This window comes from Falco punctatus (assembly GCF_963210335.1).
Source record: "Falco punctatus genome assembly, chromosome: 3".
NCBI classification, from domain to species: Eukaryota; Metazoa; Chordata; class Aves; order Falconiformes; family Falconidae; genus Falco; species Falco punctatus.
In genome coordinates this window covers 49041562-49057782 of record NC_137582.1, presented here as the reverse complement: position 1 = coordinate 49057782, position 16221 = coordinate 49041562, and the positions used below count along the sequence as shown (strand labels likewise).

The following is a 16221-nucleotide window of genomic DNA, read 5'->3' as shown; positions in this document are numbered from 1 at the left end:
CAGCAGTTTCTCTTGCAAATAGCTTCATAGGCATCAGTGGGACAATTTCTGAGAGTTACTGCATTTTTATGTTAGTAAGAAGTGGACTATATAGTCTTTCAGATGGTAATTAACAGAAATCACTACAGAATAGTCAGAAGGAAGACAATATATATTCTGTAAACTCAGACAACAGAGTACTGAAAGGAGTGGGTTGTTTTAACCACTGGGAACCTAGTGTTAATCAGTCTTTTAATACATTTGCATTTATTTCTCACACACAAAGATCTTATTTTTCATGCCATTTCACCCATTATTTTTCTATAATGAAGTTGATTAATTAAAAGAAATTCTAAGTCTTAGACCTTCCCTCCTGCCCCCCCAAATACACCTTTTTTCTTTTCCCAGTAATGAAGGGGAAATCATAGAGCAGCTACTATTTTAAACAGAAGAAACTATTACTCTGGGAAGATACCACCTAACATACCTATAAGCAGTCAATACTGCAGCTTTTATAATCTGATATATATAATTTGATATATATAAAATCTTATAATGTTCTGAGCTGTTCTTTCCCACAGAAACCTATTCAGTAATCTTTTTTTCTATGTTACACAAACATGGCTAAGCCTTTTTCTACAAGTTTAGCCTCTCATTTTATGAATATACCGTCACTGAATTACCTAGATCCTCATAAAAATCTGTCAGTAGTGTTACAAAGAATCTAACTTTGATATCAGCCTCAGTTAAGGAAACATTAGGTAGCCATTTATTCTCAAAGTCAGATTTCTGGTAATACATATATATAGCAATGACCACCTTAAAATGTATCTAATCTGAAAGATACGCTCCATTTCAGATTTCTATATTAATATTACATTTTGCAAGACACTTCCAATATGTAATAAACACCTCCCTACTCTTGGCTTAGCTTGTTTTACATGATAGTTTTGCTGTGTAACTGACTTGCTGTTTTAGCACCATGAATCAATAATAGAGCACATGACAGCTGAGGATCTGTTTTTCCATTTTCAGCACCCGGTAGTAGTGACACCATCCTTAAAAAGGGCTCCTTTGATGTAAGAGTTAAAGGTCTCTGTCACTGCAAGTCAATGGCCAACAGCCATCGTTTTATCATCAATTGTATGTAGGTGTGACATCCTCCATCTGTGTCTGTTGCCAGTTCCTGAGCCATCACAGGATTTAGGGAAAACATGTAGGTAGATGGAAGAAAGACATAAGACCTGTACAAAGGATGGATTACTGTCTCATCCTCACTGATCGCAGTATTAACTGGTGGAATGGAAATACAACAAACAGACTGAAGAAAAGGATTCAGAGCAGTGAGGAGGACAAATTAAATAATCCCACACAGAACCCATTGCTGGCCAAATTGATCTGAGTCACATGCAGAACTTGTGCCGTGAGTTTCACATGTGAGGCTGTCAACCATGTGAAAAACTACTTTTCTACCACTGAAGACTACCACAAGAACAGATTTTAAAATCTGTTGGTCTGATTACTGGGGTTGGCTAAAGAAACTAACCAAGTTTTGTCTAAACTAGTCCTTACATAGAGAAATACACTCTCCTATTTCTTTGAAAATGCTGATGATCATAAAGACAGAGAGAAAACTTATCCAGAGCTCAGTGGACCCTGTCTTTGAACAAGTCTTTTGAAGAGCCTTCTGTGGAACCACAAATGTGGATTTCTGTTCTATCAGAAAACTCTTGGATCGTTCCTGTAGATCAGACAAATCAGAAAAAGGCTACAGATATGAAGAAATTATAGTAATAGGAAAATGTAGAAGGTGGAAGGCCTGGCACAAGGACTTTCACTGTAACAGGGGCCTAACAGGTGAGAATGGCTTCAGTGACAAAAAATGTTTGAGGATTCTCTCTAGGCTATGCATCTACAATATATGCATCTATATAATAACATTTGAATAGAGGAGTCCTGAATCTTCAGTATGTGCATGCAGAGACAGGAGGCTTATTTATATACAGAAAGCAAATATTCCTGAGCTAGTGTGTGCAGATGACTATGGTCTCCTGTCTCATGTTCCCAAGGACATGTAGTTAGTCATTGGCCAGTTTGGATGTTCTACAAAGCTCTTTAGATTTACAGTTCCTCTAACAGAACCGTGAACACAGTCAAGACCAGATAAGGCTGGCTCTCCAGTGTTCACAGATACATGCCTTTCAGTGTAATGGAAAATCCCCTCGGTTGTATTTCAGATGCTACCCTGCAGATGCAAGGGTAGATGATGGTAGTATGGTACATCGGCTTGGCTAGTAATCAGGTAACCTTTAGGGAAGGGATATGATGATGACCCACAAGGGAGGGGGCCATCGTGTAACACTTGTCTCTGTGGTGCCTCACAGTCGGGATGTTTAGGCTGCATATCCTTGATAGGCATAACCTTGCTATTATGTACTTCCATCAGCTCCATCCCTGGGCTCTTCTGTGATTAACTGAATAATTCCTTTTGCAGGACACGATACCTAACGCCACAGTTCTGGGGCACTGTGCATTACTGGCACTGAAGTTATGATAATCACAGTTGAATGGCCATGTAGCTTGCCTACATGATGACACAACCACTCAGGTCGTTATTTGCAGAGGGCTCTAATCAGAAACTCAAACATTACAATAACCTTAAAGCTAATACAGACAGACTTTTGTGGTAAAAGATTACTTCTCTGTCCTGGCAAACTTGCATAATATCTCCATTGTTGTACTGAAGTGTGACTATGAACACTATAAAGCAAAAGAATGTAAAGCAAATAAAAAATAAACACTCGCTATCCTGCCTTCTCTGTGATATACCTCTGTACCAAACTCTGCTCTTACCTTAAATTTTATGAAATGTCTTACAAAAAAAGAGATACTGAAGGTTTTATGGTAGTTTTGAGAAGATACTTCATCATCACACTGACTGGCAGCAGGGAAAAGCAACTTAGAAAACTGCTTTTTCATAAAGTAGGTGAGCAATAATCTATCAGGAACAAATTGCGATACTGCCACAGCAAATGCAAGAAAAATTTCAGAACCGTCACACCACTAATTCAAATTGAAGGGTATTAAACAGGATTTGCCCACAACTAGCTTGCACATTTTCTACACTGCATTCTTAAAAATATTCCTTCAAGATGTGCAACTACGATTTTAAATTGATGAAACTCTTCTAGATGTCACAAAAGGAAAGAAAGAAAAAATGCATGCAGTGTGAAAGATGATTGCCATGAGATTTTCAAATTTCAATCATATATTTTAATATTAAATTCAGGGTTGAAAATATAAACATTCCTTCATAAAAATGCCTATATGGTGTTTCACCATTGCAATTTGGATTCCTGATCTTCAAAAGCACTAAGTATTCGACAGCATTAAAGGTGAATGAAAAAAGGAAGATATTAAAACCATTCATCAGTATTTGCATATGGATTTCAACATACTTTCTTTTCAAAACCAAGCTCACTCAGGTGCATATTCTGGATGGATATTTAATAGTTAAATTTCATAGTTAAAGTTTTAACTGCAAACCAGAAATGCCAAATTTAAAATGGCTGAAAGAAGAATTTTTTGCCTTTTCTACTTCTCAGTCATGAATCTCTTCTCTTTTTTACTATACAGCTTTATTTTGATATTATAAAAAAGGTTTTTCTAGATGTGAAAATGTTGTTGACAATTGTTTTTTTATTTATTTATGAAATGATCTCTCCCAGGTCTTTGTTCTCGTTCTTCAGAAATCTGATTGGCATGATCCACCCTAGAAACTATCCCTGTTAGAATCCAGGTGTATGGTATAGAATATACTTCTTTTCCTCATGATCATGATAATAAGAGCACAGAATGCACAGTCTTGCTCTGTAGTCTGAGAAGTTATATAGGTGACCTATCTTTCCATATAGGGTTTACCAGGACATGATTACTTTCTGTAGAAATATTTTAAAATCCTTTCTAACTGTTAGGATTATATATACTGATGGTTAGAAAAGGGTGCTTTTGATTCTCAAATATCTGTTTGAAATTTACCACTAATTTGATGTGGTTAATTAAGCTAAACTGTGAGGTTCATTTTGTGCATTAATAGGTACCAAAATTTAAGAGAGGTAACCTCATGATTTCATGAGATAAATGAACAATACTAAATTGTTCTTTGCTATCATGTTATCATATCTGTCGATTGTTAGGTTCATAAACCTTCAAAAAACTTTAGAAATTGCAGGTACCTGAATGTTGAATTTATTTTGCAGTTCTGTAGATAAAGAAGGCAACATTTCTTGTGCAATAGTAGCCTGTCCTTGTTCCCACATGCACCACACAGCACTGATGAAGTCAGTAGGAATGGGACGTGCCACACAGCTCTGGGCTGCCAGCCATGGGCCAGCAGGCTCCTGCAGCCGGGGCTGCCTTTATTACACCCGGTTTTACAGGGGCCATCCCTTTTCTGGGAACAGCTTCCGCTTCCAGCAGAACAAGAGCTTAGCATGAGATACAACATTTTCCGGAGGAAATGGTTCTCCTTTTAATCAAACGTCTCAATACTAGCAAACAAAGCTAGCAAGCTTGTTCTAAAATGAAGCTCGCAGGCTGAGAGGAGAGGAAGATCATTTATAATATGGAATTGATCCATTTTAAACATTCTAGTTGGCAAATGTGTTAGAGAAAAAAAAAAGATAAAAAAAAATGTAAAGTCTGCAACAGATAATCTGGCATGAATTAGGAACAATATTTTGTAGGTGGGCCCAGCACAAAGCAAGGTCCATTAGGCTCAAAGGACACTGGAACAGGACAATGGAAGCAGACAGGAAGTCTGCACTAATAAATATGCCCATTGGGCCAGTGCCACTGCCTAGCATGGCATAGATACATACAGAAGGATTATACACTAAATGGTGCAAATACAGTCCAGTCCATCTGTCATAAACATTAAGTCCAAAGGCCACAGGTGCAGATGGCACTAAAAAGTAAAAATTACACCCAGACAGAGACCACTTCATGTAATATAGAGAAGAAAAAAAAACAAAAAAAACCCAAAACAAAACCCCAAAAAACCTAGCAAAACGAAACAAAAATAAAAATCTAGTTATTTGTTTTCAATCAATAAATGTTCTCAGAACGTTTTTGGCTATTTTTGCTTCTTCCTTTCCCTCTGTCATTGTACATGCATAACATACATTTTATTTCAGAAAAGTACTTTGAGCATTCAAGACCACCTTTTATTCAGTTAAATAAATCTACTTGGTATTTGGGCAAAAAGGCAAATAATTTAAAGTAAGATTCAGTCCTTCATTCTATTGTGTTAGGAATAGAATGTATTTTGCCTTTGGAGATGGAATCTGTTAGGCTCCAAGTATATCTTGTTTGAGGAATGTTCCCATACTAAAAAGCTTAATAAAAAAGAGAAGAATGTGCCTCTCTCTCTTACAGTCCAGGTAAACAGAAAGGAAAGTTGCATCCTGTTAAGTTCCAAAAAGAAGCAAAGAACTTGTGCTCTTTAGTCATTTGGCTTAACCCTTGTACACAACACTGATTTCTCATACTGAAGTATCTTTAATATGTTCACTATATCTGTGCAGATTATCTGCACACCTATGGTCACACATCACAGAAAACACCTTATAGAAGGGTTTAGTCTGCCATAGTTTTCTTCTTTCACAATCACTGTAGGAAAGTAACCAAATAACCAGGGCTAAGTGGGAGCAGAGCACCAAAAAAGGGGTCTAATAGTCCATCCAAGTGAAATGAGTCCCCAGATAAAACAAGGGCACTCCAAGATTGTATCTTTATTTACCAAAGATTGTATCTTTATTTACCAAATTAACTGTATCTCAAATGTGAAAATAAGAATTTCAAATTTGCCCTTTTTCAGTCATTCTTTTATGCAGTTGTAGAAGTTGTACTTCTTAGGTTGTCAGCTGATTAAATGAGGGATGCCAATTGTTTAGCAACACTTACAAAAGAGTTTTAAAACTATAACCAAATACAATATATCTTTGACAGAGCATTGGATAGCGTTAGATCCAATTTAACAAAGAAACAAAAGCCATCCAAACATATCATCATATCCCAACTATATAATTCCATTGAAATTCCTGGAAACCCTGGTGCTATTTCAGAAATGTAAGTAGGGGGGGTTTAATACAACAATCTCTAGAACATTTTTTCCACTAAAAGATAAAGCATTATCTTTTCATCTTTAGTCAGCATGGTTCATTGTGCCTCAATCACTTCCCTCATGAAATCTCACCTCCAGATATCAGTGAATAAACCTGATTCCTCTGTGATAACACTAGCCATAAGATAATATAATCAGGTGAATAGCATGGGCTTCAATTTCTCTTTCTTCTGGAAAGATTTTTTTTTTTTGTAACAAGGCAGCAGACATTATATTCACAGAACTGATTACACATGTTATTTCTCTGTTCTACTTGTAGCCAAGTACTGTAAAGATTTGAAAACAGACAAGTCAATCAACTAAATATTATTTCCAAAGTATTAAAGAATCATTCAAAAACCCCAGGTTCTACAGTTTGTAATTATTAAGAGGGACATACCCACTAAGCAAGGGTTTGAGTATGATCTCTGGAAGACATAACAATGGGGAGCGTGAAACTCATTTTCCTAAAAGCTCAAATTAAAACCATTTAGGAAAGCATTTATTTTGTTGGTTTGGGTTTTTTTAAAAGATCAAAAAGTGTGTAAACAGTGATTTTGAAGACCTATTTCTTTACCTAATACCAGAGGACTACAGTATTCCAGTTGTGATTTTTGCCTTCCAGCTGTGGTGGGTCCAATCTGTCATAACCAGAGCACATTCTGATTTGATTAACAGGTGACTACCTGAAGTCATCTGGGTTAGCCATGGATTAGAACTAGGGACTTTTCCAGCATCATGTTTCCAATTGTATTTCCACACTTTATGCTGCATCAATAGCTGTGACTTCAGCTGCTTCTACTTGCTCTGCTTCCCACTGCCCTCAGTGACCAGGAACAATGAGAAGAAAGTTTTCTATCTCATTGACTAGGTCTGCTGGTGCAACTGGGAGCAGATGAGACCTTGTTCTGCCATATATCAAGCCAGCCAACTCTCATACAACCAGCATAGGAAAAATTAAATATGACACCATACCCAACCTTGCAGCAAGGCTTACTTATCATCGTCACTGTGGTGACACCTGTTCACACAATGTTAGATCATTTCCTATTATCTCGGAACTTAGGCAGATTTTTTCCTGTTTCCATTCCATGCACTGTAACTCCTGAGTAGCTCTGACAGATGGGTTCTTGTGCCAGGATGTGTGGAAGGTACCTAAAGACATTTCAAGCATCCATCACTCATGCCCTTATCTCCTATTGCCTTCACCATGATAGTGGCAACACACGTGGTCCTGACTGCTCTGAGCTCCTCCAAAGCTGTTGTATTGTGTCCTCATTCCCTCTGTAATCTGCATCATGGTATCACCACTGCCTTGTGATCTGAAGCAGGCAGGGTCAGGAATGACTGAACAGTCAGAGGGAACGTGCACTCACTTCTGCTTATTTCCAGGTTGCATCCTGTCCTAGGTGTGGTGCTGGCTGGTGATCACGTAGTCATGGAAATCACATATGTAGAGTCCTGAATTATGGCTGTCACACTGCACTGTTAATTTTTAAATTTGAAGTTCAAAACAGAAGAGTCATATAAATGTGTTACTATTTTTCTGAAAGTGAAAACACTACATGGTTACAGCAATTACTATCAAATGCATTGGTTTGCTGTTGCTTTTTCTGCTACTGTACACCAATAGCAGCAACTACGGATGATACTACTGGTGTTACGGCTCAGGAAAGCAATGATGTTGCTGCCTGGGTCCTGCCTGCAGTTCAAGGTAACTGGACAGGACATGCTAACAGTACCCATGCAAACATGAACAGAAAATAAGAAACGAGACATAATGAAGTGAGAAGCTAAAACATTTTGTAGACAAAGCAGTGAAGAAAGGCTAGATTTCACAGACAGGTGAGGGAGTTATGTGACCAACGGTCAGACTTTACAGATAGTCGAAGTGGACCACTGGGGACCTTCTGGTGAGTACTGTCATGCAAAGCCAACAGTATGCAGGCAGTTGTAGAAGAAATTATGTGCAAGGCCACAAGTACATCAGCAATGGTATCAGAAATACTGAACCGACAAAGAGATTTAGCAAAGCTAGAACCAGTCAGGAGAAAGAAATTAAGCCAGGCTGTTTTTTGGGAGAAGACTGAAGCAGGAAAGAGAGAACTAGAGAGGGGAAAGAAACATCAGAAAGTAGAAAAGGAAAAGGTGAGAAATAAAAAAAGTGACTACAAGTTATGCAAGTCCTGTGAGCAGTGCTGCCTGCTGGGTAGCCCTGTGTATGATCAGCCCAGCCTGAGTCAGGACAACAAACCAAACTTGTAAACGTACAATGCATATATCAAACTTGCTTCTGCAATCAGGAGGAAGCAAGTAGGAGAGAGGTGCTTTCCCTGGCCTCACAGGAAAACATCTGGATGGGATAGACTGAACATTCTGGTGGCGCTCTGTTGGTGTCCATTCCAGGGCTGATCACATTGCTATCTTCCCAGCCACTTCCGCACATTTTTCAGAGTGTAAATCCATACAGTAAAAGATTGATTACAATGTCTTCCACATTCCCAAGTACAGTATTTTCTACCAAAGACCCAAAAGAGCTCATGAACCCTTTCCTTATCCTCTTAGCCCCCTGTCCTCACTGTTAATCTTGTTGATTTGGCATAAAGAAAAGATAGGCTTACAAATATCTGCTAATTACTCCCTTTGTTCTACTATTTTCACTTCTAAACAAAAATGTGTCAAAGTATTTGTGGATATGCCATACCTGGAAGTGTTCAAGGCCAGGCTGGATGGGGTTTTGAGCAACCTGGTCTAGTGGAAGGTGTCCCTACCAATGGCAGAGGGGTTGGAACTAGATGATCTTTAAGGTCCCTTCCAACCCAAACCATTCTATGATTCTATGATTTCTTATGACTTCCTTAATACAATTCTTTCTTCCTAAGCAAAAATACTGACATCAAGTTTCAGGGGAAAAGAACAAAACCAGGGCATAAGCACCATCAAATCAAACCAAGGCACAGTTCAGTATCCATAGGCCATCGGTTTCCTACCAACAGTATTCACCATGCTGGCCAAACACCTGTACTCAGTAAATTTCCATCACCCCAGGAATGATGGCAAGGACTGCTGAGCAAGAAGGATTCTCCTAGCAGGTAAAGGAGGTTCAGAGACTTGGATAAGCCATCAGATTACATCTGGAATGCCATATTTTTTTTTTTTTCTATTATTACACCTATGAAAACAATACTGTGCCCTTACAAAGTAGTGCAGCACTACATCTGCTGCCTAACTGTTTGGGAATCTCTTGCAACATTTATAGATTCATTAGAGATCCTTAACCACCCAAGCTCACCTGATGCTTCCTTAGGAGGCAGCAGACACTGTTCACTTGCAAGGAAAATGTTATTTCAAAAATTCCAACACTATAATTTTCTCAGAATTGCTCTGCCTAAACATGATTTTTTTTCCTGCAGGCCTCTCTTCTCCAGATTAAACAAGCCCTGCTTTCTCAGTATCTCTTCACAGAGACATGCCCCTACCTCCAATCATCTTGGTAGCTCTCCACTGAACTTGCTCCAGTTGATCAACATCTGCCTTGTATGGGGGGTATCCAGAACTAGATGCAATGTTCCAGATGTGGCCTAATTAGTACCTTGTAAAGGGAATTTACAAATTCCTGTGATTTACTACCTATTCTGCTGTTGATACAGCATGATGCTTTGTTAGCCTTCATCACTGACAGCACATAATGTTTAACCCACTCCTCACAAAGACTTAAAAAGTTCCTAAACAGGATGGGTTTCTGGACATTACCCTGAGGAGCTAAGGCATCAAAGCAGAATATGAATCATTAGTCACTACCCTGTGAGTCTGATGATCCATCCACTTTTCTACTCATCTAGTAGGCCATCCATCTACTCTACAATAACCCTGCCGAACACAAGGATGCTGTGGGAGATTGTGCTGAAAAAACTTGGTAAAGTCAGAGCACCCCCTGCTCCCCTTAACCATGAATCCAGTCATACCAGCCATGTCATTATAAAATGCGATGGGGTTGGTCAAAATTTAAAATCCATGCTACTTTAAATCACTGTTTTGCAAGAGAACTTGGTATAAACATACCAAATATAAGCATTCATATTCTGTGTGGTCATCTTTACCACCAACATTAAGCTACCAGAAAATCTTTACTCATACATTTTCTCTGAAGTAGTATAAATCTGCTAGCAAAATGGAATATTTTTGACACATGTAATCACATGATTAACACTTCTATAGGAGCACTACTAAGAAAATTATTGCTGAGAAAATAGATAAAATATTTCTGTGAGTCAGGTTCATGGAAAAAGACATGTTTCTGCTTCGTTCTGTTTAAAGCCGCAGTTAGAATTTTTTAAGACTTTTATCCATATTCTATCTAATTTGAATTAAACACTTTTTTAAACTTAACATCTTAATTCCTGGAACAAAATTAATGTAAATATAAATTTGTTGAGATCATAAAAATATTAATGAGCTCTCAAGTAGCATTTTCCTGCAGAAAATTCATAATATTCTGTATATATTTGTATATATTTACATAGACAGATACAAAATATGAGTGTATTGATAAAAATACAATAAATAAACATAAATAAAAACATTTTTAGAAAGGTATATTTCTTCTTCTGGACCAACATAAACCTCCCAAATAATCAAATAATGTAGTTAAATAACATTGCTATTCATTGTATTTTTACAGTGTTGGGAAAACCTATTACATACAATTGAAATTTAGATTTATTCTTAAAGTACAAAAGCAAAAAGTTGGACTATGTACTTGTTAAACATTTTCTATTGTGTGAAGCCTGTTCTTAATACCTCCTTGCACTATATTGAGTAATCACAAATAGACTACAGAAGATCTTTTCCATGTATTAAAGTTTGTTCATAAAAGAGTTATTCTGTAAAGTAGAGCCAAACATAAGATTCACTTTTAGAAGACACTTATTAAAAACTCAAAGGTCCTCAAAACCAACTTAGCTTATAATCATGAATCTGTGCTACAAAAACTGAGTTCATATTTATCTGGTTTACAGTTAAGGTGATAGTGTGAATGTTGCCCTAGAAATACATAGGTATAAGAGAAACAACTGAGAAATTTTCTATGAAAAGGGATTTTCAGAGTTTCTAGAAAGCTTTAATTCCACCTATACCTCAGATTTAACGTTGATATTATAAAGGCTACAGGTGCTGAATTTCAGGCCCCATACAACCAGCTTTTTCTGTTACTGGGATATGTAAGACACTCAGGAATTGAGCTCAGCATCCTACTGATTTCAGTGGGAGGTAAAGAATATCAAGGAGAGACTGGAGTCTAAAGTTTATTCTTGACATAAGGGAAAATGAGGAAATGAAAAAGAAAAGCTTAGTATTGACTTGAGCTACACAGTGAAAGGGACAGGTAACAAATACCCAATAGAACTGCAGTATACAGTAAAAAAACCCAAACCCAGCTATACCATCCCATCTAATATAGTCAGGGAAAAGCACCATTACTGATCCCTTAAGCACCTCGGGAGGAGAGTTGCCTCCATACATACGCTTCACTAAAATGGTAGAACCACCCAAAATCAAACTATTATATTGATGTTTTCTTGTGATATAGAGTACATTTCCCAGAATTGTGCCAGTTCCTGGGGCTGTCCTTTCATTCCGGAAATAGGTGAAAAATCTATCTTTTTTCTCCTTGTGGAATGTTTGATACTACAATTTATTTGCCTGCATTTATTATCCTAACTTATTTGCTCTAATTTATTTTAGGTTATTCTGCAATCTGCATGTTGATAATGTAATTACAGGTAAGGAACCTTAATTTATTCAATTGCTGGTGCAAATGTAATGGTTTCCTTGTTTATATGAAGAGATTTTCACTAGTGCTGCTATCTTGATTACTGATCATCACTGACTGAATTAGTACTATTCCCATCTGGACACGAGCCCACAATTTTTTGATATGTGCTTAAACAGAACACACAGCTTTACAGATAAATGACAGATACCTCCCTATCAAGTAATGCAGAAAAGTTGGAAGTCACCTCTGTACACACATACACTAAGAATAGAGAAATTTATCCCTGACTTAAAAATTCTCTCCTGCAAAGTAAATATGCATAGTTAAATTATCTTACCACTATATAGCTAGGTTTTATGTTTTTTTAAAAACCAGCAAACAAATAAATCAGACACCAGAAACGAAGGACAAAATGAGAATATCATGTTATTTCACCTGTAAGAATTTATGGATGTGATACCACAATCAAGAAAATATCAAACATTAATCTATCAAGAGATCAAGAACTTCAATGTTAAGACAGACCTTCTGTTCCTTAATCATGAACAGCTCTGCTGTAATCTTCTATCTTTGGTCTGCATACAGATAAGAACAGCAAACTTCTAACCTAACATTATACTTGACTGAACTATGCATTTCCAGCAACCTTATTTTAGTCTTTGAATTCTGGGGCTTTATACCCCATATGTTACACACAAAAAAAGCAGACCAGATGTTCATGAAATTTAACATGCAAACAAACTTAATTGGAGTAATAGAAATACTTTGACTTGTGGACTTCACCACTGACTAGCTAAAACCAGAGCATTAGGTATTATAAGAAACACCTTAACTTCAACCTTTGCACTACTTTTCAGGAAAAGCCTTTGAGAAGGAGGGCTCCCTCCCAACGTCAACTAATGATGAACATCGGTTACTGTGAATAAGCACTTCCACCATGGCTCAGCAAAACACAACTTCTCACACCGTTTTTACCCCCCCAAAAAAGAGAGAGATGTGAAAAAGGCAATTGGAAAATATTGTGTGCCAAAATGGTGTGGACATCAGTTTACCTGGGGAAAGAAGGTGGTGTTTTGCAAGAAAATTCAGCTGTGCTGGGTTGGAAGACCTATGCGTGACGTTGTGGTGACAGAAGTGTGGAGAAAACACAACACAGATCATATATGCAACAGTAGTTTATGACGTCTCCTTCTCCTTCCCACCTCAGTTTATACTGCTGATAGCTGTTACGGTTATCAGGGAATCCTTCCCCTACAGTAATCCTCCCTTAAAGCCCTCTGAACTGCATTCACACTTACACCATCTGACTAATGGCACACAGTGCCTATGAGAAGCGAAAGGGTTGCAGAGCCTCTGTCTAGTTCTTGTCAGTTTTAAGTGCATGATAAAGCAAATAAAAAGAAAGGATGGTTTTTAGAGACGCTGGATACTTTCCGATGCCTACATAACCGATTTAAAGAAGTGTATGAAGGTAAGCAGAACAAATGAAGAAGATTTTCAAAAATATACACTGTATAGTTTGATTCTGTCTGAAGGTATTGGGAAATTTCTCCCTAAACTCATAGACAGTAGGTAGAAGTTGGTATTGGAACCAAAATAGAACATGCCACCTTTATCTGGTGATAATTTTTTTTTTAATTCTTTAACATTCAAAAATTACAATTTATGAGCAAGGTAGTTTTCAAAGTACTTAGTTAAGGTGAAAGGAAACAGAATGGGGACAGGCAGGTTGCTCTTTCTAGATCCACAGAAAGCAGTTTGAACAGAAGGTTTTCAGACATGAGCTTTTGCAGCTAATATATGTTGAAGGAACTTTTCATGCACAGACTGTACGCGGTGATTCTTTTCCTTTCTTTAAATCACAAAAGGAAACCACGAGCAAACAACAGCTTTAAAAAGTGAAACAAAAGATAATTCAACTTTATATACAGTCTGTCTGCCTCTCTCTCCCTCTGTATGTATGTGTATATACACAAAGAAAACTTTTAAAACAACATTTAATTAGAATTGTCCAAACTTGTTACCTAAAATGAGAAAAATTCTTTTGTTACTTTAACTTCAAGTATCTGAAAACTTGTTTCCTAAAAATTATCCTCTCTCTTGTAATTTTTTGCTACATAACCATCAGCCAGATGCATTTGTCACTGCAGTATATGTAGTAAGTATTACACTTTGGTTTTGATGGTGATTCCACAAAATAAGGTTTCCAGCATCTCTCTGCAAGCTATAACATGCTACAAAATGCATGTTGTTGCTTAAATTACTCTGTTTCAGCAGTCTGTCATTATCATATTATCCCAAGTATTTTTAATATATCTTTTGAAGAGGACAGGAATACTGACTGTAAAGCTCTGTAAGCCTTTACCACTCGTTAAAGGAAAAGTTAAAGATCAAAAGTACAGAGCATGAATACACAAAGCCTTGGCACTCTGCTTCCATTCAGCACTCTGTACTGACCTCTAGTGGATTCTCCATCGTAGCTTTCATAAATATTAAACAGCCTACTTTTAATGAACTTTTGCACTCTCTTCTTCAAATTCAGGGATAAAGTCAACTGTATCCCACCCTGCCAGCTTCCCCCTGACTGAAGGTCAAAAAGTGATCAAGCTTCCAACCATTGGTGGCAGTTCCCCTGTAGTGGGTGGGACACTGAAAAATCATCAGTTGAAAAACACCCTAACAGTACACATACAGCCAGCCAAAGACGTTAAAATCAGAAAACTCCATCTGAACAGTGTATTTTTCATGACTGAATAATTTTTCACATTTTTTTTATTCAATTGCTGTCTCATGTCTGCATCATTACCTGTTTGGTATATAAAATCTGGCTTTGTAATGTACAATACCCAGCACCTGACCCATGATAAGGACCAGAAATATTACTGCAACAAAAATACCAAAGTTGTGAATATAAATTCATCAGCTTCCATCATCCCCATTTGACAGACTTCCGCTTCTGAGAACACATTTGTCTCTAGAAGCTTCTTCAGACAAAATACTTGCTCTAATTAGGACAGAGCTTGTAGCTTATCTACCACACAAGTGATTCAAGGTACAGTAGCAAGTTTGACATCATAAAAGTACCACTGTAAATGCTTTTTCAAACCAAATTCATTACCCTGTCTTACTGGGAGAAGTGACATGCTCACTGCATCTTTTATACTACTAAATGAAGTTCAACCCATCCACTTTCTAACTGACCATGAGAAAACCCAAATCTCTAGTTCTTTATATGCCTTACAGTAAAAAGCAAGTCTAGTTAGTCATAACTTAATGAGCAAACTTTTCCATCCTCATTTACCAAAGAACACTTTTGTTGTCAGCAACAGTCAAAACTTTCCAATTTTAAAAGCCTATTTTTAGATTTCTTTGTTATGCAAGTCTTTAAGTATGAATAACAGTTTTACATATCGTGAGAACTTCATTTCCTCTCACTGCTCTATCAGTGACTCCAAACAATTTTTTTTTTTTTTCTGTGTAAGTCACCTGTACTGTCTGGAAAATACCAGTGATTGTTGACCACAAAGAAGATAGAGCTTTGTTTTTCTGTTGGTATACATAGTAAAGCAGATCACATCTTGTTAATTCAATTTCAGAACAGCAAGATGCCTAATATTCATGAAGCTTTTTTGTGTAATAATGCATTTTTCTTTCATTTTTTATAAAACCTCTTTAGATCCTGAATACAAACAAATCAGATATTCAGCGTGAATCCATAATATTTTTATACTATATCAATAAATACCTCTGAATTATATCCTTTTTTTAATCATCTTCCCTGACTTGGACACTCAGATTTCTCTCCCTTCTTTCCCCACTGCTAAACCTCGCACCACTACATCCAAAGGCTCTCAGTGCTTAGAATCACGAGGAACACCCTAAAGAAGCCCTGAGGGACAGCTAGCAAGCTGGGCTTCCCCTCCAGCCCCGGCAGAAAGGTGCCAGGTCCCCCCACCGCCTGCAGCCGCCTGCCCCGGGTGCTGACCAGCAGAGGGAGGAGAGGGGGTGCCTGCGCAGCCCCACACCGCCAGGGTACCACAGCCCCCTTTGCTCTACCTCTGAGTAAAACTACAAGCGGCGGCCTCCACTTTAATGTCTGCGGTGAAAACCCACACATGATCTTACCCAGTAAATAAACCGATACTGGTTTGTTTCTTTTTTCCTTCTTACCTTTACCTAGTGATTGAGTATGGGTGTCCAGAAGGTTGGCGTCGCCTGGTCTTGCTGGGTTTCCCACCACTCCAGTTCCCGTACTGCTGCTTCTAGGACTCGGATGAAGAACTGGATCTGATCCACTTATTCTGTT

General features: G+C 37.6%; 1 protein-coding gene across 6 annotated transcripts in view; it reads right to left on the bottom strand.

The window, feature by feature from the left end:
* ST18 (ST18 C2H2C-type zinc finger transcription factor) overlaps positions 1–16221 on the bottom strand; it is a 218361-nt gene that overhangs the window by 153567 nt on the left and 48573 nt on the right. For 4 of the 6 annotated variants that reach the window (XR_013927240.1, XM_080381467.1, XM_080381466.1 and 1 more), the window contains one exon: positions 16086–16221. Coding sequence is in view for 3 of the 6 variants with exons in the window: in XM_080381467.1 (XP_080237593.1) it covers positions 16086–16221 (136 nt within the window). In the remaining 3 variants the exon portion in view is untranslated. The other 2 variants (XM_080381469.1, XM_080381468.1) reach the window with 1 other exon arrangement.